General features: G+C 47.3%; 1 protein-coding gene and 1 long non-coding RNA gene across 6 annotated transcripts in view; both read left to right on the top strand.

Annotated features, from left to right (window-relative positions):
- The window catches only part of RORA (RAR related orphan receptor A), a 366,343-nt gene that overhangs the window by 272,180 nt on the left and 70,788 nt on the right, over positions 1-23,375 (top strand). Inside the window, exon 1 of one of the 5 annotated variants that reach the window (XR_014541662.1) lies at positions 7,801-8,043. The exons of 3 other annotated variants lie outside the window; for them this stretch is intronic. Coding sequence is in view for 1 of the 2 variants with exons in the window: in XM_083586670.1 (XP_083442796.1) it covers positions 8,013-8,043 (31 nt within the window). In the remaining variant the exon portion in view is untranslated. Of the gene's footprint in view, positions 1-7,800; positions 8,044-23,375 lie in introns of those variants that run through there. One more of the 5 variants, XM_083586670.1, reaches the window with a different exon arrangement.
- On the top strand, positions 15,482-21,883 carry LOC310749850. The gene is made up of 2 exons (XR_014541849.1): positions 15,482-16,117; positions 16,292-21,883. It is a non-coding gene; the product is annotated as an uncharacterized lncRNA (long non-coding RNA).

Genomic DNA, 23,375 nt, shown 5'->3' with positions numbered 1-23,375 from the left:
GGAATCTGCTGCTGGTCAGACAATGTCCACTTGGGCAAACGCTGCCCCGTAAAAGCTGCCACTTTGCGTGTGAGAGGGAAATCCATTATTGATGTGTGGCATGACCGGATAGAAATGTCAATAGTTATAAAAAGAAGTATTTCATAACACATGCACACACACAAAAATTGATTATTTTGCTTGTCCACATTCCTACAGAGGAAAGAACCATTTCGGTATTTCCTCTGTATTTCTCAGAACCAATACAGCTGAACTCCTCCAATTGTACTTTAGAAGAGCTTTAAAGGTAAAGGGGACCCCTGACCATTAGGTCCAGTTGTGACCGACTCTGGGGTTGTGGTGCTCATCTCGCTTTATTGGCCGAGGGAGCCGGCATACAGCTTCCGGGTCATGTGGCCAGCATGACTGAACCGCTTCTGGCGAACCAGAGCAGCGCACAGAAATGCCGTTTACCTTCCCGCCTATTTATCTGCTTGCACTTTGACGTGCTTTCGAACTGCTAGGTTGGCAGGAGCAGGGACCAAGCAACGGAAGCTCACCCCGTCGCGGGGATTTGAACCGCCGACCTTCTGATCGGCAAGTCCTAGGGTCTGTGGTTTAACCCACAGCGCCACCCGCGTCCCTAAATTACAATTACAACATTATAAATTATTGCATTGGAAATTATAGCATCGGGAATTATAGAATTGTAGAGTTGGAAGGTACCCCATAGAGTCATCTAGTCTGGTCCCTGTATTGCAATGCAAATTGTTGTAACCCACCCTGGGACCCGCTGGTAAAGGGCAGACAATAAATAATAACACACAGGTAGCATTCTTCAGTACATTTCAGGGCTTGCTAAATACATTTTTGTGTTCATCTGGGAACTGCTTTCCCCAGAACTAGTGAACATCCTCAAGACCCTGATATCACTGCACTCCTGCCCCTAATTTTATCAGCACCAATCTTCTCAGCTAGCTGAATCCAGGAGAACTGCCTCCTGCGTTTCCCTGAACTGAATGCTGTTGGCCCCTGAGGCCTCCTTGTGCTCCTCTTTGGGGACGCCTGCAGCTCTAGCTGGTGGCCAGCTGGAGAATCTTTGCTACACTGGAAGCTTGCTCCAGCTGCTGCTAACAAGTGATACAATCGGTGCTTTTTCCCCTATAACAAAGGTGCAGGAACGCTGCCCTGCCCCTCCTGCTTCCTCGCCAGTGGAAGAGGGAGGACTGCTCTGTGGATGGGCAGAGCTAATGTGTGGAGAAGCTTCTTCCCTGCACGTCTGCTCTGCAAGCTGCCCTGTTCCTCTTGTTTGCATGCACAAGTTGGAGAGGCAGGGCAGAGTCCAGAGTTGAGGCACAGGAAGGTTTCTGTTAGCCTGGGTGGCTGAAGAGCCTCTTTAAAGCCCTGCTGCGCCTTTGGGTCATGAGAAGACCCTCTCCAGAGCCCATAGAGGATGTCTTCTTTCCGCTCGGTGTAGAGTCTTCTTGTAAACCAGAGGCGTGGTGTGGGGAAAGGTGCCGGAACTGTGTTCCGATGTATTCTGGCTAAAAAAAAGCCCTGGATACAATACTGTGGCAGAAAGGATAAGCTGCCATCCGCACAGTGGCGTCCTAGGCACCATGGAATGTTCAACAATGGATGGCTAATCAGTTGACCCTAGCAGGAACTCAAACCCAAGGCAACATTGCATTCTTCCCTAAGGGACCTACCTCCATTTGTTTGTTTGTTTGTTTTCTTGCTTGCTTGTTTAAAGAGGAGGCAAAAAAACTCTGGGTCCTGCTCTAATGGTCAAGAGCAGGCACCATATTGTCCACTTAAAATGCTGGTGGCAGTATCTTCTTTAGATATACTGTACGTCTGGGGTATGTATGCATTTGCATCTATTGGAGACCGACTGCCACAAACAGCCCACTGCATCAGATGTCATCCCTGATTACCATTTTCTCTTCATCTGGGCTGGAAACAAACACTGATCAATAATAATTCAAGGCTATGTACCTTAAGGTTAAACATCTGACAATCAGAGAAGACTTAATGGGCTGTGACACCGCTCAAACCAATGGCCTGACATGCCTTGCCATGTCATAAGGATATGCGGAGGGTGAGCTAACCCTGCATTAAAATACATGAAGCCAGTCTGTCCCCCCCCAATACACCCCTTCTGAATCTCAAGTTCGTTGTCTTGGTGCATCTAAATGTCAGGGCACTGCGTTGCTGAGCTATTGCAAAGCAACCATAGGCTCATAGTGGTGGAGACGTTAGGCATCGTGTCCACATACACCATGCCCCCCCAACCCTTTTAACTGCAAATTGACCCTTCATATTATTTCTGCAGTCCTGGACAGATGATAATCTAATCCATTTTCCAGGGTGGAATTTTATAACCCACTAAAGCAAACACAGACCACTCACCGCCCCTGTTGGGCTTCCTTGTACACTGCATGGTATCTTACAGATGCTTAGATCAGCTTTCTACTGGGGTTCTCTGGATGTTCTTGGGCTACAACTCTGAACAGACCCAGGCAGCACAACCAATGGTCAGGGACAGTGAGAGTTATAGCCCAACATTGGGAGGGTCACCAGGTTCCCCATCCCTGATTTAGGGCTCACCCACACTTACCTTTCACCCTGCAATCTTTAAAGCTGAATCAGAACAAATGGCAATTTGTGTTTTCCATGGGTTGCCATTTGCTCTGATTCAGCAGCAAAGAGCAGGTTTTCGTGGGGGGATCTCCGGGGCAAAAAAAGAAAAAGAAAAAAGTATTGGACACGGTGCTTTTAAGCACAGACATGTGCCTGGAAATGTGGCACAAAGGGAGGTCCTTAAAGGAATAAAAGCAGGCCTGGAAAACAAAAGAGACCATTGGAATGATGTGGGGTGAGCTGGAGGTAGCGGGTTAGCTACATATCAGAATATAGCACTTACGGAAATATGTAACGATCATTACTTAGCACCAGGGCTTTTTTTCATCTGGAATGCACTGGAGCTCAGTTCTGGCACCTCTTGGGTAAAAGTGGCATTGTCATTGAAAGAAAACAAGGGAGGCAATCATGGGAGCTGGTAGTGCAACATCTGGGGGGCATTTCATACATTTTATGAAATAAAGAAAATAATTAAATGCTCTCAAGATACAGGGCAGAAGTCCCTTCCTGAACACTTCTGCTGCCTGATATCCTTTAACCCTAAGATGATACTAGGGATACTGCTTGGGACCTTCTGCATAGAAAACATTAATTGAATTATAGTCTTTGCCAAGGTGTTTATTTTTCTTCTGCTGGAACTCACTCAGGTGGGCGCCAGTGCCATTCCAGGAAAACAAGAGAGGCGTTCATGGTGAGTTTCAGTAACCTCTCCTTTTAGAAAAATAGCACTGCTTGGCACTGCAGAAAAAGCAATATCTATAAGCAGTGTGTTTTCATATACAGATCTTTGTCTTTGACATGCAGCCCTTCCTTTCTTATGGCTGCCTCTTCATGATTTTGCTTTAATAAATATATCGGTTTTTTGTGGGCTGATAGTGTCACTGAGCCACATAAAAGCCATGGCAGTTGATCATTCTGGTGCTCTGCTGGTTCATCTTGTGAGAGTCTCTCACTTCCCATTACCAGAGCAAGGTTAAGCAGAAGATAAAGGTCTTCCTAATACATTCCCCTCACCCTCAGGCAGATATTAATAGCTTTTTGATTTGGATGCATCTCTAAAGAATTAAAATAGGAGGAAAGCCACCTCCGCAGAGAGTGGGATCCCCCCAGATTTGACCTGCTCACCTCAGTCTCTCACCTCTTAACCACACAACACTTCAAACCAATTAAAGAGAAGGAAAAGGAAACATCACAGAAGAGATAAAACACAGCTAGATTCCTACTAGGCAAACTTCTACAGTCCTGCCCAATATGCTTCAGTCAGAGCTTCAGATTATACACTTTCTTGTTTTTCTGTTGGTCATCTTTTATTTTTAATGGTGCACTTACTCCTTACAATAAATAATGCAAAGAACAGTAATATCTTAAACTCAATTTAATATTATTTTGCTATATACTGTATTTTGGAAAGTGATTTGTCTGTCTCTATGCACTGGAACACCTCTTAATATAACAGAGCCAAACTGGCATGATGGTTCATGAGAACAAAGAGCAGGTTTTACTCAATGTTTGGATGCCATTGAATCAAGCTAGCAGACCAAACCGGTCAAAACAGCACTGATTGGGAACTTCTTAAGATGTTGTCATCAAATTTGGCATAGTGGCTCCTGCGATCAAGAAGCAAGTTTTCATCTATGTTTAGCTACAGTTGGATGACACTTTGAATCAAGATGGCATACTAAACCTATCCAAATGTCACTGATTTTGACTTATTTGAATTGCATAACATTTGCATATCATAATCTCCTCCTCACTGTCAGGAACCATCATGACAGATTTGGTAGCGATATCTTAAGAGGTGTCCAAATGTATCAATAACAAGCAGAAAGACAGTCAAACAACTTTCCAGAATATATAGATATCTATAATCCAAGAGATGGCACTCCCCTTCACAGAACTGGTAAACTCCTGCGCACATCTGTTGCCCCAAGAAATGCCTTTAAAACTTTGCTCTGTTGTCTCCTTCATATTTAAGAGAAGAAAAATGTGGATTTTCCAGGGGGGGGGGCAGCTCACAAGGTAACCAGACAGGGAGCTTTTTGCTCCTTTTCTTTTCCCCTCCTGCTTTTCATTCTTTCTCCATTATGTAAGCACTTGCCAAAAGTAAAATACAGTTTCCGAGACCAGAACATCTGCAGTTCATTCAGTTTAAATGTAATAATTATTGCTTTCGTCTCCCACAAGGCCAGCAAAATGCAACTAAACACAATAACCAAATACGAGAGAAAAAATGGATTCTGCAAAAGGCTTGCCGTTCCTTTGTGGAAGACATGCCCTTCAGCATGGAAGCCCTGCTTCCTGTTCCCAGATGCAAGAGCTGTGTTTGCAGGAGTGCCATTCTCAGAGACACTCTTCTTCTTAAACAGCTTGCAAGTGCAAGTAGGGCTGGTTCCAGATGCTGTGGGCCCTTCATATGCAGCCATGGGAAACAGACGGGCCTGCGCTTATCCGCTCTTAGATATACATGCCACAAACATAATGACACATCCATGTACTCTTTCCCACTCAACATATAATAGACAAACACCATGTAACAACATGGGGACACGGGTGGTGCTGTGGGTTAAACCACAGAGCCTAGGACTTGCCAATCAGAAAGTCAGCGGTTCGAATCCCCGCGACGGGGTGAGCTCCTGTTGCTCGGTCCCTGCTCCTGCCAACCTAGCAGTTCGAAAGCACGTCAAAGTGCAAGTAGATAAATAGGTACCGCTCCGGCGGGAAGGTAAACAGCGTTTCCGTGTGCTGCTCTGGCTCGCCAGAAGCGGCTTAGTCATGCTGGCCACATGACCCAGAAGCTGGACGTCGGCTCCCTCGGCCTATAGAGTGAGATGAGCGCCACAACCCCAGAGTCGGCCTGACTGGACCTAATGGTCAGGGGTCCCGTTACCTTTACCTTTATGTAACAACACAGCAGAGACACAATACTCGGTTTTGTAAGTGCAGAGGGCAAGAGACAGGCACCCTCTGCACACACCCTCACCCGGCAACACTCTGTCCAAGCTCTGTGTGGCAAGACCACATGTTGGCCTATTCACATGCCAACAGCATAGTGGCAGAATCAGAAGTGGAAGGTCCCTTCATCGTAGTCACAGCCACACGCCTTGTAAGATTATTCAATAATCTTGCAGTTATACTAATTTGGAATGCATTATAACCATCAATGCAGATCTTCATGTGTTGCCTTTCAAGTAACAACTTGAAGAACATTCTCTTGAAATGGAAGCACCCCTTGCATTTTCAGTGTTCTTGAAGGCTTAGCTTTGGCACATGTAGAACAACTCCTCCTTGGTGTTTTCCTCATGTGCCATCTGCAGAGTGACCCCAGGAGCCGATCCTCCGTGACTGATGGACTGACTGGCTCCAATCAGCACAAAGGGTGAGAAGACTTCTTTGCAGCAGCTAAAAAGCTGATGGGATGGCTCTAGGACACTGGCGATAATGACTCCGGCCCACTACACAGCATCTGCATGTGGGACCAGGAAGCAGGGCATATGTGTTGAAGGGTGTGTCTTCCATGAAGCCATTTGCAAAAGCAACTGGGGGTCCAGGTGCCTGCATTGCTCACATGCGAATGGTGTGTACGGATGGGCTGATGTGGACAGAGACATACCTACGCTCCCTGTGCCCTTGGCAAGGTGATGCTGGCCGCCCAGAGCAGTGGAGGAGCAGCCTGGGGAGTGCATGGTGGGCAGGCAGGTTCCTAGCCACTGCGTCAGAGGGGGGAGGTGCAATTTTTGCCCCCAGCCCAGGCCTGCACCCTTGGTGAAAGCCAGCCACCCCAGCCCCTAGCAAACCCCTGGATATTGGTACATAGGGCTGTCCACTGTTTTGTTTATCGCAGACTTGAGCTGGGCCTGTGGGTTGGCGCAGTGCTTCAAAACACCTGAAAGCACTGAATAGGTAAAGGAGAGGGCTAAGAAGCAGGTGGCCTCCAAAGGTTGTAGCAGGTGCTGGGAAGTCCCACCTTTTCTCACCAAGTGTTGCTCCTTCTCACCCATTTTGGAGCTGAGCCTTGATTCTGAAAACAAGACCTGAGTGGCCTAAGCCGCCCACGTGCTGTGGACATCTTTTCACAGTGTCATCCTTGAGGTTTGCCCAAGTCCCTGTCCAGAGTCTAAAAGTCTCCACAGGGGAGATGATATAAGAAGCTGAAGGAAAGGAAGTAACGGGGGGGGGGGGGAGAGAAAACCCCTGGTTTGCGCTTTCTATGCCATCCCTCTGCTGGAGGAAAGAGCTGTGTATGCCACATGTCCTACCTTGCACCCCCTAGACTAGGCACCTACCCTCACAGAATTGTAGGGTTGCAAGACACCTCAGGGTCACCTGGCCCAAGCCCTGCAATGCAGGAATCTCAAGTACTGTAGATCATATATGACAGACTAGGCGGCAACAGAAATACGGCCTGGAGGACCGTCACCAGTGCTGAAGCAAGTTTCAACGGCCAACCCACTTGGCTTCCTTATTCCTGCAGAAGAAGTCATGAAGCTGAACTGGGGCGCGTGGCAGCGCCCAGGACTGTGGGAGGGGGGGTCATACACATTCAGGGCAAACGTGCATTGAATGTCAGGGAATTATCAGGGCTCTTTCTCGCCCCCCTGATTGTGTGTGTGTGTGTGTGTGTGTGTGTGTGTGTGTGAAATAGCTTTGAGACTTCAGGGTTGTCACCCTGTGTGACACAAGAGTAAGCCAAAACGCTGATGACGACCCTAAGCCCATTTCCCCGAAAGTAACCTCCGCTGCCTGGCCTTCCAGCTGGGGTTCTGCGCAGCTCAATCAGACGAAGGTTAACGTTTAAAAAAATGTTTTAGGAATTTTTTTTAAGCGTCTAAAACAACCATTATAAAGGACTGCTGCGAGAAATCGCCTTCCCTTCCGTTGCATTGGAAACACGCGCAGACGCCCCTCGCAGGCGGCCCCAAACTGCCCACTCTTCCCGGGGGGAAGTCCGGATCCCCGGGTTGCGGCGCCCGCTGCCTCGGGAGAAAGTGGCCCCGAAGTCCGCGGCGCTTGGTGCCAAGGAGGCCCGCCGGGGAGCCGGCTCAGGATCGGGCCCCGGCAGGAGCAGGAGGAGGCGGCGCCGGCTGCGGGATGGCGGGCGGGCGGGCGGGCCGGAGCAGCGTCCGCCCCGCCGGTCCCCCTGCCCCACCTCCCGCGGCAGCCGGGGCGGCGCGCGTTGGCGGGCGGGCGGGGGGGCCGGGCCGGTCACATGGCGCCTCAGCTGGGCCGAGGCGCGCCGGAGGAGGCGGAGGCTGCTGCCGCTGCTGCTGCTGCTGCGAGGGCCGGTCGGGGCTGCTGGCAGGCGCTGCTGACGAGGCGGACGCTGCCCGGCGAGCGCGCAGGAGGCGCCCGGCCAGCCCCGAGAGCGCAGCCGCCGCCGCCGCCGCCGCCAAATGCTGTGCTTGGTGATCGCCGCGATGAAAGGTGAGCCGCGCGGCGGCGCCCGATCCGCCGGGGCTGCGGCGCTGCTTTCTCCGGCTCCGCGGGACCCGCCAGGAAAGCGGCGCTGCCGGGTCGGTGCCTGCGGGCGGGGGCTGGGGGGGCGCGCGAGGGGGGCGATCCGGGTGCCAGGACCGGGCGGGCGAGAGGCAACTCCGGGTCCCGAATCCGAAAGGGCTCGTTTGCGTTACGTAAAGTAACCGCTCGGAATCTGCCTCCCGAAGTTGCCCCCCTGGTCACATGACGCCCCTTGGCTCGGGGTGCAAGCCTCTGGGCGGAAACGTCGGAAGGGGCCTCCGGCCCGCTCGAGCTGACCTCGGGGCAGGTGCCCCGTCCTGGAGAGGGCCGGTCTGCCCTTGGCAGCGAGTCTGCTTAATTTTGTGTGTCTTCGTGTGCCACTAACCCAGTTGTGCTCTGAAGTCTGCAGAGTGCTGGACTTGACATGCCACATGGACCCCCCCCCCAACTTTCCAGACATAGACTCTGCACGGCAAAAGAGGGCACTTGAGCTAGAAGGACCTGTAACTGATTTATCCTTCAAAGTTTGAAGTCTTTAAAACGTGATTGTTCTTTTAGATGTGATCATTGCCTATTGTTAAATATTGAGGGGAATGCATAGCTTCAGAAACATTCTCCTCGTCCAGAACAGACAGAATATTGAATTGAGGGGAAACTTTGAAGCGCATGTTATTTCTGTGGGGCGGTGATGGAGAGGGACACCAGAGGCATGTGCCCAACTGCAGAGTAACCAATTCTCCTCTCAGCCCTACATGTTTGTGGTTACCTTCCATTTCCCTCATACTTTCTCACAATGAGGTTGGGTTTGGATTTGAAAATGACTGATAGGACCCAGAACTGGCCAGATGATCTATTTTGCGGTGCAGCAATCCTGTGCATGTTTACTTGGATATAAATCTCACTGTTTTCAGTGGGGTTTATTCCCAGGAAACAGGGCAGCCTCAGTGGACCAGCGGATGTGGCAGAAAGTGGGTAAGCTTTGGGGTTGCAAGGAACTCTTTGTCGCCTGAAAATGATAGCAGCAAACTGAACTGGGTCTGAACGAAAGTGTTTGAGGATAACTACCTTAAGCTGGGGAAAGGAGTTGTTAGGCTAAGGAGAATTGTGACCGACAGCTGTGAGCAAAACCCTTTGCATGCCGGGCAAAAAGACCATTAATCCAAAATGCCGTCTTCTGCGGTGTTTGGTAATAGTCAGGCATAATCCGCGCTAACCCCGTGTTCTCCACAGTGTCCCTTCCCCAGCTATAAAGCTTATCAGTTGTTGTCAATTGCTGTGTTGATTTTGTTTCCCGTGTGAGATAGTCTTTACACTTATTATATTTTATTGTTCTGAATTCAGCTCAGCCAAGTCAAAGGTCAGCCTTTGTGGTTCTGCAGGATCTCTTGTTATTCAAAGGCAAGAAGGCAATTTATGCTCTCCCCACAAACTTAAATGGAAAGAGATTACTTTCAACCCCTCCTCTGTAGCACAAGTTCAGCGTAACATTGACTAAAGTTGCACAGGGGATATGGATCAGGCTGTGTTACTCATGTCTGGTCTCTAAAATGTGATTTATCCCATTTGGCAGGACTTCTACAAAGTCTCTGGAATTCTGCTATGAAAAGCCAGCACAGGCAAAAATAGTCGGTTTTTAGAATCATATCCATTTTTAAAAGAGGAGCTAAAAGGAAGAACTGGATTGACCTTCCTTGATTGGATCATGGAAAATCAGAGGTTTTTAAAATCCCAGTCAGTGTCTGTCCTCAGTTGCCTTGGTTTCAAGAAAACCAGCGGAAGGCTTGCATTTTTGTCTGTGTGAGAAAGAAATGCAAAACTTTTTGTGGAATGTTTTCAATTAGCTCTTCTGCAGTATAACAAAGTGATTTTGCAATTTCACATAGTTAAAAAATAACTAAATTGAAATAATGTGACCATCTTGATAGTGAATTCTGTAGAAACACCATATACCTTATTATCAAGTAACACAATTTTCATGGTGTTGTTTCTCTGAAAAGAATACACAGTCTGGGTTTCTCTTTCTGACTATGGCACTTAATGATGGGGCTGTGGTGTGTTTTTTCATGATGATTCTTCTGAAAACAGATTGGTATATTTGTTGCTTTTTTAGGAAGCAAAGCACTAAATTAACACTGTTAACATTTCATTAAAGTCTAGTTTGGCCTATACATTTTTTGTCATTGGGTGTAGGAGAAGTTTGATCAGCCGAAAGAGAGGCACTGCAGTCATTATTAGAACCTTGGATCTGGTTTCCTGGAAAGGGTGGAATCAAGATGCAAACCAGTATAAATATGGCACAGAGTAATTATTTTAAGTCTTATTTTGTTGCATAAGTTTAAGAAGTGTATCTCAATGTGCATCCTGCTTGTATCCCAGAGCAAATGCAACAAGAAATTACAAAACAAATTGATAGTCTCTTTTTAGCGGTGCAGTCCAAACTTCTGCATGTCTACTTGGTGTAAAACCTATTGAGTTCAGTAGGACTTACTCCTAGGCAAATCCATCTGGTAGCAAGCCCCACTAAACACAACATGCCTAGGATTTGTCATTAGACAAGCTCTTACACAATTCTAATTTATAAATTAAGGTCAATAATGTTTTTTTAAAGATCTCCTGGTATTGTTATTAAGTCACTTAACATACATTGGATTGAAGCTTCTTGTGCTAACCTATTTTATTTATTTATTTATTTATAACTGGAAACACTTCCTAAAATACGTCCCAATCCCAAGCAGGCAGACTTGGAATCAGACCCTACTGAATTAGTAGGGAATGACTTCCTCGGAAGCTGCGTTTAGGACTGCAGCCTTAGTGCAGCAGCCAGGGTGGCTCAGTAATGGAATCTTGCAGAGACCTCTGAGCTTTGAGCTATTTAAGCAACATGGAGTGCAAAGCTGAGCCCACCATGCACCCTGCCACAGTGAGGTTGCAGATTTGGGGTGCCCTTTAGGGAGACAGAAAGAGAGTCACATAAGTCTGAGCAATGATCCATGATCCGCTGGGAAGTAACTTTGTTCAAGTCCATTGAAATGAATGGGAAATGCACTAGGGCAGTGATTTTCAACCAGTGTGCCAGGGCACTCTGGAGTGCCTTGAATGCTGGTCCAGGGTGCTGCGGGCAACGCTGGCCTCTGTTGCACTTTCCTTCCTTCCCTCCCTCTGATGCCCTCTTGCATCCCTGCTTCCCAAAGACTTCCACAGCTATTTGCTGCAGCAGCCCTGGCTACAAGTTCCCCAGGTGAATGGTGGCTCTGGGGCTGGCCAGGGAGTGCTGATTGCCATGAGGCGTCTCAGAGACCAGGGGTGGCTGCTGCAGCTACCTGGAGGACTCTCGAGAGGAGGCTGAGGGAATACTCCACAAGGGAAGGTGTTTGAAAAAGGGTGAGAGGCTGCCAGCTTGGCAGGCAAGGGGTGACATAACTGGGCTCCTGAGACCCACAGGGGTGCCGCAGAAAGAATGCAGTTGGTCAAGGGAGCCGTGAAAACCTCTGCACTAGGGCATCACTTGTGCATGTATCCCCTATGTTTCAATTGGCTTGTTCACCTCCGCCAGCTCCTGTATTAATGCATGGGAAATATATTGGGCCAGGCTTGCTTGATAAAATGGAAACAATGAGAGAGGACTGGGTTTTAATGGAGTGCCTATGGATGGGGCGAGGAGAAAGATGCTGGTGCCAGTGGCATGACTTGTCAAGGTCCCTCCAAGAGCTTTTTGTGGGATGTAGTCTTTGATACGCTGCTTTTGCCTGGGATCGCTAAGTGCATTTAGGTGCAGATCTTTCCGCCTGCCATGCCATGATCGGGGACAACTGATCTCTTGCAATTACTGTGAATGTCAGTGTTGAGTTATCTTCAGTTTTGACTTGTGACACTTTTACTATCTGGCATTTCATTTCATTTCATTTCAAATGCTGTAGTTGAAATGTATGCTAGAGTGAAGCTTGGCTACATTTGCTTTTTGCCTTCTTAGGTCTCCCTGGCAAATAGGTTTGTGAAAATTACGATCCCCCCCACCTTTCCTGCTCTTCCTAAAACCCCATACCTCTTGTGTTGCACTGACCTCTGGCTGCCGGGAAAGAATGGATTCTCTGTGGTTTGCTCCAACAGAATCAGACCAGAAGCAATGGGGAAAGCCACTTTAAAAATGGTAAACTGAAATACATCGGCGGGAGATGCAGAAATATGTTTAGGTGGTTATGATGTTTTATTTATTCTTGGTGCCGTCATTGGAGTTTTGAGGAGATGTAATTATTTATGACTGCTCTGAAGATGAAGGAGAACAAAAGTGAAATATACAAATTTCTGTGTCTTAAAATAATAGGGAGGCAGAAACCCGTTAACTCTCTTCCTTCAAACAAATGAGCTTCCTAACCAAAGATGGTTTGTGAGCTGGTAGCCTTATGTCAGATACCTTTTTCTTGCTTCATAAAGCACGAACAGGACCATTGTGTACAAGGGAAGGAAGTCCTTCTTCATGCATGTGGAACTTGCTCCCCCAGGAGGCAGTGTGGCCACCAGCGTGGATGGCTTTAAAAGAGGATTAGATAAATTCACAGAGACAAAGGCTATCTATCGATGGCTAGTAGCTAGGATGGCTCTGACATTCTGAATACCAGTGGCAGGAAGTCACAGAAGGAGAGAATGCTCTTGTGGTCAAATCCTGCTTGTGGGCTTCCCATGGGGGCATCTGGTCAGCCACCATCAGAACAGGATGCTGGAACAGATGGGCCATTGGCCTGATCCAGCAACCTCTTCTTTTATGTTCTTATGTGGGGAATAGTGGCAACAATAAAAGGGCCCATTGATGGGTTCAGGGCCTGCTCAGATGCTAGACTCACGGTGATCATGGCCAACCTCCAGGAAAACTTCTGAGGAAACACTCCTGGGCAACCAGCTACCTTAGTTTGTCCCCCAGCTCTCCTCAGTCAACTCCCCTGAAGACCTGTTGAGGTTTTATAATTATTCAGTCAGAGATCGTGTGAGGATTATGTGAAACTAGGTGTTGTTAATAATATAAGCACCCCAAGATCTACAGATGAAGGGCGGTACACAAATAATACTAATACTAATAATAGACCCTGGTGATGATAGCAATAATATAAAATGTTTGCATAGCCCTTTAGCAGGTTCCAAGTCCTTCAAGCTACACTAATAATCCTTAACTGCAGAGGACTGGCCAGAGAGAGGCTTACCTAAGGCCACCTGGAGACAATGTATATGAAGCACGATGACATAATGCTTATGCAAATACTGAGGGGTGGTGTCACTGAGCAGCAAGACAAGATGTTGTCATGGAGGTGTGCCCAAAAGTAACAACAGGCTGCTCTGCTATCCAGGTTCCTTGTAGTTTTATTTCATTCAGCACATATCTGTACTGATTTCAGAGGATTAGTCAAAGAGGGTTGTGTTGTTGTTGTTGTTGTTTTACTTTTGGTTGGGGGCCTGTTAGTGTTTTGGGTACCAAAATTGCAGGGATACCCATGCAGTTATCCATCCTGTGATAACAGCATGCAATCTTTTTCGTTTCCATCTTCTCCTCCTCAGAGATCGTAAGCATACAAGCATCCCCCAAGTTACTCGTGTTCTACTCATGCGCAACTATGTATATGCACGGCACCAGGAAATAAATAAATAAATCGATTCAAGCCTGGAAATGGCCAGAGTCCTCATGGCTTGTGAGTAGACCCTCCCAGAGCCCACAGAGAAGAAAACCTGCCATCAGATCCCTGTGCAATTCCACATGTATAGCTGAAACTGCCTTGTGCTTTGTTAGATCATTGGTCCATCTAGTCCAGAAGGCCTGGAGTCTCACTGAGGAATTCTTTTCCCAGCCGTGCTATCAAAGATATTTTTCGCCCTATAGGACGCACTTTTTCCCCTCCAGAAATGAAGGGGAAATGTGTGTGCATCCTATGGGGCGAATGCAGGCTTTCACTGAGGCCTGGAGAGCGAGAGGCCCCTCTCGCTCTCCAGGCTTCAGGAAGCTATCCACAAGCCTTAGAAGCCCCTGTGCCTGGGGGGGGGGTTCCCTTTATTTACCCCCCCCCCAAAAAAAAACTAGGTGCGCCCTATGGGCCGGTGCGCCCTATAGGGCGAAAAATATGGTAAGCGTGGACCTTTACTGTGTGGACTGCTCTCACGCTTATCATGAGGCCTCTGGAGTTCAGCTTCTCAAAGGTTACAAATGTAAGAAGCGCCAAGCTGGGTCAGACTACAGATCTATGTAGTTTAGTCCAGAGCTTCCTATTTTTATTGTTATTATTATTTATTAAATTTGTATACCACCCTATACTCACAGGTCTCAGGGTAGTTTCAACATAAAATCACAATATAAAAACACAAAATACATAATTAAAACAAAACAACCCAATACCCCCAATAAATGCCCACAAGGAGTTAGCAAACAGGACATAAGAGATGTAGCCCTCCCCTGCTGTTGTTATCCAGCAACTGGTACTAAGAGCTGCATTTCCCCGATCCTGGAGGTAGCAAACAGGCATCATAGCTAGTAGCCAGTACTAGCCTTATCCTCATGAATTTGCTCAATTTTCTTTTAAAGCTATTTAAATTGGTGAGCATCACAACAGCTTGCGATAAGGGTCTTTGCTTTCTGTCTGAGAACCTTTTGGCAGGACAGAGCCAGTGATTTTGATGCCTTCAACACCTTCAGGCCGAGGCTAGAAAGTCACGTATCAGACGCGGTTTGTCTCTGGATTTCCTGCATTGAGCAGGGGATCAAGGCCCAATCTGACTTCATGATTCTGTGCCTTGGACCAAAACTCAGTGCAAATGCACCCTGATGTGGGGCACAGACCCCTGGGAACTCCTGTGCCGTAAGTTCCCTTGCAGTGAAATGTGAAACTGTATAAGACTATGCCAGTGTTGTCTTGGCAGTTCTAGCTATGCATGTGGAACCACAAAGGAATCTGCTGGTGGGCTTTCAAATCCATTTTGGATTCACCACAGTTTAGTGTTACATCTGAACTATAAACCGTGGCTAATCTGAACTGTGTTGAAGCAAGCCACCTTCATAATGCATGGATTGAAGTGGCCATGTTTCAAACAAAGCATTGGTTAATATCAACCACAGTTTACCAAATTCACCAATATGAAAAAGTGTGGCTGATAAGAAGTGGAAGATCACATTTCAGTAGGGGTTTTGTGCCAGAGGTCTTCCCAGTGGTCTGATCTACCTCTCATTCTGACCCAGCCCTTGGTGATCTCCAAGGAGTTTCAGCTCTTGAGTGATCTCCATGTCTGTGGACACTGATCCGTTGCCTGTGAAGAACTCGCAGCAAAAGAGAGCATGTTCTGCTGTGTGAGTTCACTGCTGTGCTTGGCAGTTTCATGACTTGAAAATGTTAAGCCTGTTTTAACTTGTGCAACACTGAGAGAGGGGGGAAATATCCCCAAAACACGTTGGTGTAGGCACTCCACCCACAGAGGCTTGACTGACGTCAATGAAAACTCTTGAGTGTGCGTAATGTGGCAGGATCAGGCCCTTGGCTGAGGGGTGTGTGTATGTTGTTGTTTTTCATGGCACATTAATGAACACACCTGTCTGGAAATACCTGCAGTTCAGAGGCATGTTAGGTAATGGCAGCACCCAGGCTGTTCTTGTGGTTTTTTGGGAAGCAGGTGGGATTACCTCGTGAAATGGGAGATGTAAGGAATGTTCTTTGACGCTGTGCACGTTCTGTCCTGCACCTTCCAAGGCGTCATACTTTTCTGCTACTGAGGATAACCCCACCCACTGGACAAATCAAACAGTCAATCTGGGAGACAGCCCTGCAAGGAACACTAAACCAACAGGGCACAGTTTCGTCCTTGCTCCTGGGTGTAGGATCAGTATACAAGTCAATGGACTGTGTGCTATTTTTCCATTAAGAAATATTTAGAACGTAAGGCGTGCTTGCTGGATGAGACCAATGCCCATCTAGTCCAGCATCCTGTTCTCACAGTGGCAAACCAGATGCCTGGGAGAAGCCCACAGGCAGCACCCAAGCACAAGAGCCCTCTCCTCTCTTGTCACTTCCAGCCAGTGGCGTAGCGTGGGGGGTGCAGGGGGGGCCGGCCGCACCGGGCGCAACATCTGGGGGTTAGGGTTAGGGGGCGCAAATCCACGGGTTAGGGGGCGCAAATCCACGGGTTAGGGGGCACAAATTACTTCCCTTGCCCCGGGTGCTGACAACCCACGCTACGCCACTGCTTCCAGCAACTGGTATTTAGAAGCTTTACTGCCTCCAACTGTGGAGGCCAAACACAGTCTTTGCGGCTAGTAGCCATTGATAGCCTTATCCTTCATGAAGTTGTCTAGCCATCTTTTAAAGCCATCCAAGTTGGTAGTCATCACTGCGTCCTGTTTAACTGTGTGCTCTGTGAAGAAGTCCTTTCTTTTATCTGTCCTGCAGTTTCCAACATTCAGCTTCATTGGAGGTCCACAAATTCAGGATGTACGCAAGAGAGCAGGGGAAATGGAGAGTGCCCTTGTGTAACTTGCAGGCCGCCTTTTGATTTGCACCAGGGTCTTGGCACTCAAGCAGTGGCCAGAGAGGTGACATCTTGAAAGGACAGGTCTTGAGATGGTATGATTTGGGGCACATAGCTGTGTACACTGCAATTCCTTGTTCAAACTATAAATCCAGTTCTGAGTTGAGTAAGGGGGTGGGAGGTTCAGATCAGCTGCATCCTTGTGGTACTTCACTGTCAAGACCAGTCTGGGTCACGCTAAGGCATGGCTCCTTCAGGAGTCCCTCCCTGCCAACTCTTCAAAGCCTCATTCAACCCCACCTTTCCCAGTCTCCGTATCAACAATTTGTTAGAACAATATATGGTAGATATAGCATTATCTTTCTGGTAAAGAAAGAAAAATTGGATTCTGACTGTTCCTTTCCTGGCAGAGCCTGGAGAGAAACGCACATTATTTTTTTGTGCCCAGCTATAATTGTCCAAGAGACTTCTAGAAATGGTTGGCTAAATTATGATAAAATCTGCCAATCTGGATGATTTAAAAGGTTCTCTTCATTTCCTCCTTTTGCTCTACTTTGGCAGTCAGAGCATAACTTTAAAGCATTCACCTTTTTGGTACGGTATTTATCTCCCAACTACAATTAGCAATTGCAGCTGATAACTCGAAATGATCAAGTGAGCAGCCCACTCTCTCCTTTCAGGATGTGCCTTTTTGCTTGAAGATTTATAGCTGAGGAATGTGTTGTGCAAATGGTTCTGCAGCTGTCTCAGAGACCTCCTCTGCCGCCGCCTTGAAGCTCTTCTTGCCTCTCAGGCCTGTTGTGGTCGATGAAAGATTCTTGATTCTCAAAAGTCTTTCGTTGTTCTCAGCCTGAGCCTTACGAAATGGAAACCAAGACTTTTGAGTTCACACTTTCTCTTCTAATGCTTTGGAGCGCCTGCCCATGGTGTGTGGCTTTAACCTTAACAAAGAGCCCCTACATGCGGGGCTTAACTTGCCAAACTAAGCCCTGCTGCCCCTGGAAGGTGTGCACCAGTTTGCAACATGGAGACCAACTCATTCCCATGCCAGTAGAGGCTGGCAAGATGGTGCAGTTGTCTTGGCCATGGCTTATGGGTGCAAATGTACACTTAATCATGGTTAATGGAAGCCATGCTTTGTGAAACCCAGAAACCAGGGATTTGTGTTCTGATTTGTGGCCAGTGTTTCTCTTTAGTCTGTGTGAACATAGCTATGAAAACAAAGCAGAGCTGAATCATATACCTGCACAGGGTCAGTGCATAAAGGCTTGTCAGTACTGTAGTGGTCAGAATTACCACCACCCTTCCTGTCCTGTGCCTGTGCAGGTCTTCTTCCTGCAGGTAAGGCAGGTAAGACACTGTAACTGAAAATGCACAGGAAGACCTCTGTTTTGAGCAGGGGGCTTCCCGCTGATCAGTCTTCCCACCAGGCTGGAAGATGCTTAGATGTTCTTCTGAACAGGGATTTCCCGAAGGAGGCCCAATTCTTGATTTTCCATCTCCAGGAATATCTTGGAGCTCCAGGCAACTGCAAACCACATGGTCCAGTCAGAGGTCTGCATTTTAGCCAGGCAAAATCATCTCATCTTAGCAGAGCAAGACTCCCTTGTCTCACTCTAGTACAGCATTCTGCAACCTGGTGCCCTCCAGTCCTGTTCTAAGGTGAGGCTGATGAGAGTTGTTGTCCAAAACCACAGGACAGTTCAGGGAAGGCTGGCCCAGCTTAAGTTAGCCCAGTATAAATTCAATTTATGCTGCGGTATGGAAGGGAACAAACAGCTGCTTGAGTTGGTTCTACTCTGTGTTGCCACTGGACTGGGAACTTCTGTAACCTTTCCTATGTTTAGTATGTATTTATGGGGTCTGTTACCTGGTGTTTATTGTCCAAAAATAAGTTTTATGTTTATTTATTTAAAACATTTTTTACCATGCTCTTAGGCTGAAAAGACTCCTACAGCAGCTTGCAAAGATCAGTAGCAAAGCAGCAAGTTGTTCCTGTACATTGTTGTGTGCAACAATTGCCTTTTGCTGCTCTGCAAATCTGTAAGCTCATTTTCTATTTGGAAAAAAACCTTCTGTATTATTTTCCCTGAGTTTTTGAAAGCAGCCACCTGTGCATGCAGACATGCACACAAACACCCCTACCAGATTTGACTCTCCAGGTTTACTTAGGAAAAAGTGTGAGTGTTTGTGTTAGAAGCTTCATGAAAGCCAGTACTTGGAAAATCTGAATGAAAAGTACATCTTCCTTGTACATTCAGAAATGTCTGTCTGAATCATTTTAGGACTTGACTGCAAGTCATGCTGCTTAAGTGGAGCTTAGCAGTGGAGCAGTCAGTGGGAATTCCAGCTCTCTTCTGTCCTCATCCTGGACATTGATCCTGCCAACTATTTTTATTTTAGTCATTTCGGGATATAGCTTCAGTCAGCTCACCCACACTGTGTAAGCACCAGAGCTGCACAGCAAACAAGGAGTGAAGATTGCTTGGAAACTCATCACTTTTGCACCCAAATTTTATGCCTGTGTTGCTGTTGTTTTATGGCTAAAAATTATTCCACTTGGGACTAGTTTATATAATCAAGGAGGATGAAGTGAATTTCTCCAAAGGCCACCTGCGAAGGGTTGACTTCAGGTTCCATCATATTCCGACTGGTCTCCCTGAGGATAGGGTCTGGGTCTTTACTGTGGAGCTGTGGGGAATGTCCTTCATGGGCTCTGCCTTTGGATGTGTCCCTCCCTAGGTCCCAGGTGCCTGTCTATTAAAACTTCTCTTTTGCAGTTTTTGTGGGGGTGCTAATTCTTACACCTGGTTTGCTCCTTCCTCATGCTGTTCCTGTAGATCTTTTTTTGCTTGTTATATGGAATGTCTTTCATTGAAAGCTGCCTTGAAATCCTTCTCTTCTTTAAATATTCAGTGGTATGTAAATCCAATAAAATAAGTATCTAAGCTTTTCCTTGATTTTACCACTTGAACCTGCAAGTGGCTGTTGCTTGTTTGCATACTTCCCTTAAAGGCCAGGGTGGGGGCACTCCATGCACATAGAAAAGTGGCATTCTAAGGGAGACACGTAGGCTGAACTTTCTTCCTAATACAGAACTTTTCTATCTGCACAGAGTTCCCTATTCAAGAAAGAGTCATCCACACATACACAGCTTTAGGTGCATAGCCCAGGACTAGCTTTGCTGCTTGAGTTTGGTGATGGTGTAAACTGGCCCTCAGAGGCATTTGGGCCCCCTTCTAAAGTTCATGTCTGCTTGGCTGTCACAACAGAGTGCTGTTAAGCAAATCTGCATGGACACAGCGGGGTCTGCAAAGAATCTGCTGTATTAGACAGGAGGGGACTTGGAAGACTGGCTGCATTGTCATCTTGCTAGTAGTAATCAAGCCACATAAAGTTTGACATCAAAGAGAGCAAAGCACACTTTGTGGCAGGCAAATACATCAAAGCATCGGCACAGGACAAAGAACTGTGGAGGGAGGCAGCTGAGTTTCACCAGCTGGGTCTCTGCGGGTGAGAACAGAAACCTTAAAATAAAAAAAAGTTTTAAAATGGACCCCTTTTTCTCAGCTTATGACAAAAGGGAAAGACGCATTTAAAGAAAGGGATTCTGAAGCTATTCTCGAGGCTTTGTGTGAAAGCCAACAACAAACCTGAGCACAGAGAGAGAGAAATTGCGTCATTTTTGGTACCTTTCGTAAAGTCTCTAAACTACATCCTCCTGCCTTGGCTCTGCAGCTTTCAGAGTCCGGCTGTCATTATTTCCCTGTCCTATGTTACCTTGGTGTCCAGGGCTTAAGTTTTAGCTGGGGCTTCAGTCTGGAGCTGAAACATCTGTGGAATCATTCATGTCCAGAGCAATAAGAGAGCAATACTCTCTTGTTGAGTATTCATAACCTGCCCACCTCTGATGGAGGGTCAGTGACTTCCAGGCCAGGTAGGTTTCTGCTCCAGCATCCTTTCTTTAAGAAGTGAAGCTCTGTTGGGATTTTGCTTACATTTCCCAACATTCTCTCAAGTGCTGGCACAAATGTCCCCGGCTTGTCCTTTCCACCTGTAGCATGTTTGGACAGGAACTCCCAGTTCAAGAGGCAAGAGAGCGGAGACCTTGAATCTGGCATGCCAATCCTGTGGCGTGAAGGATTGCATGTGTGGAAGGGGCCCATCCTTTGAAGAATGACATCCACCAGGAATCACATTCACTAATGAAACGTGGGGCCTTCTCTGCGGTGGCCCTCAGATTGTGGAATTCCCTTCCCACAGAGGTGTGCGTGGCTACAGTGCTACAGGTTTTTAAAATTCAGTACTTTTTTCTAACGGATTTGGCCCAATAAAGGAGAGCCCTGATCCTGATGCTATATTTTATAGTGGCTTTGGGGGTTTTTTTTGGTTTTTTTATAGTGGCTTTGATGTGCTTTTGGGGGCCTGTGGTTTAAATCCTTGATTATAATGTCGCCAGTGCCATTCTTAGCTTTGTTGCTGTTGATATTGGATGTTGTATTGTGAGCTGCCTTGGGTGTGGCATGCTGCAAAAGGTGGCATATAGGGGAATAACGGCAGTTTGATGCACTGGTTAGGAGTGCCAGACGAGGACCTGGGAGACCAGGGTTTGAATCCCACTCAGCTGTGAAGTTCACTAGGTGACTTTGGGCCAGTCACTCACACTCAGCCTAACCTCCCTCGCCGCGTTGTTCTGAGAATAAAATGAAGTGAGGAGAACCATTTATGCCACCTTGAGCTCCTTGAAGGAAAGGTGGGATATCAATTATGTAGTAGTAGCAGCAGTAGTAAATATGACTGTGAGAGCCAGCTCTGCCACAGCTGCTGGAGAGTCCCTAGGTTAGCTGGGGCTGGGAGGCAGCCAGGAGCCCCAAAGAATTAGTCCAGCACCAACAAGTTGATCATATGGAGGGAATCCAGTAGATATTGGCAGCTGTAGCATGGGATGTCATCTGGGGCCACCTGATTTCCAGGACCACATGGATTATGGGAGATCATCTTAGCATCCTGGCTTGAAGTTCTCTCCTCCAGCCAGTGGTATGAAGAGCAGGGGAAAAATTTGTCTGACTTTCAAGGCTTCTTGGGTGAAACAATTCAGACTTGACAGATTCCAAATGCCCTTTGCCAGATGCAGCCCCACTTGTCTGCCCTTGGTGCAGCTGGCGAGGAGGCCATCCCAGAATAAGTCTACACGTTAGGCTTGGTTTGTTGGCCTAATTACGGGTTAGAGAATTTTTTTAAAAAATACTAAAAATCTCTCTGGAGATCTCAGACGGCTGCTGAATGTTCATGTGGCAGTTTTGTAAAAAAATAAAAATGCGTGCACAAAAATCCCTGAGGCCTTTCCCCCCAAAGCTCCTGTTTGCATGCTTTCTTAGTTACTGTTCCATCCAATATTATGCGAGAGTCAGCCCAAATATGTCTGGCTCCTACACTACCAAAGCCCACACTGGCTGCCTTTTTTTTGCAGAATGGAAACTCAGGCATCTGTGTTTCTTTTTTTGCTGACTCAGCCTTCCTAGTGTGTGGTGTGGGTGTGGAAAGAGAGAGAAAAATACAGATTTCCTGTTCTGATATTTAAATTAATAGACAAGTGTCTGAACTTTAAAGAACCAGCCTCTGCAACTTGTGAATGAAACCTGCCAGCAGCTTAAGATCAACCCTGCTCCCATTTATGTATTGTTGTTTCCCAGGAAGGTAGCAAAACCACGACCCAGCTGCTGGGGGCTGCACCCAGCTTGGCACCCCACAAAGTTGCACAGGCCTCCTCAGTTCCGTACCTGTCAGCAAACTTTCTGCTCACGCACCTGAGCCATGGGCAAATCTTCCCTCTCAGATGAGGGACTGACAGTAATGGGAGCTGTCTTCTCAGTGCAAATCACAGTGTTGGAGGAGTGGCTTTCATCAAAATTGCAACAAGGGATTTTACTCCCCACTCCTAGCACTGGCTGCAATCCAGCTAAGTATCACACACACACATGCCAGCAGCTGCCATTTCTTTCTTTCTTTTCTTTTTAAAGTATGAAGGCACATTTAACATCAGGTCTTGTTTGGACCACGGCTGAGAGAGTGTGGGTTGGCCAAAGTGTCAAAAGTGAGATGGTTTCTGAATCCCAGCCCAGCCAAGAGGCCACGGCTAAGAAGCCACGGTGCTGCAGTGGTTTTGGGATTTGGGGATTTATGCAACAGTGACTTTCTGTAGCCGCCTTGTACTTGAGACCCAGGTGGAAGAACACATGCCATGGGCGGGGCTATTGTGCCACCCATCTACTAAGCAAAGCTCAAGAGCACGGAGCTGCCTGGCCTTGTGGACGGATGCTGATTGCATGTTTATGCCTTCCAGAGTTGAGTCTCACGTGCAGCTGCATGTGGTGGTGGTTGCATCAGCACACTCCGGGGTGGACAGTGGAGTTGTGTGAAGTGTCTTTCGTGCAGACATTGATGTGCTAAATTCCACCGTGGGGTGATATCTTGAAACTGTTGTCAGGCATGATTCGTGGGGAAAGGGAGCATCCGACAGGGGCAGGGCCTACTGCCAGGTTCCTGGCCCACCTAAGAATTCTGGTTTGCCAAGCATGTTGCTCGCTGCCCTTTGAAGCAAAGCAGTTGTTGTTCCACAAGGCCCCCACGTTCTCCCTGGGGCAGGGTAAAGTAAAGGCAAAGGGATGTCACATAGAGGAGGGAGAAAGGTTGTTTTCTGCTGCTCCAGAGAAGCAGACACAGAGCAATGGATCCAAACTACAAGAAAGAAGATTCCACCTAAACATTAGGAAGAACTTCCTGACAGTAAGAGCTGTTTGACAGTGGAA

Source organism: Podarcis filfolensis, assembly GCF_964270895.1.
Source record: "Podarcis filfolensis genome assembly, chromosome: 14".
Taxonomy (NCBI): domain Eukaryota; kingdom Metazoa; phylum Chordata; class Lepidosauria; order Squamata; family Lacertidae; genus Podarcis; species Podarcis filfolensis.
The sequence above is the reverse complement of the archived record's forward strand: the minus strand, read 5'-3'. Positions and strand labels throughout refer to the sequence as shown.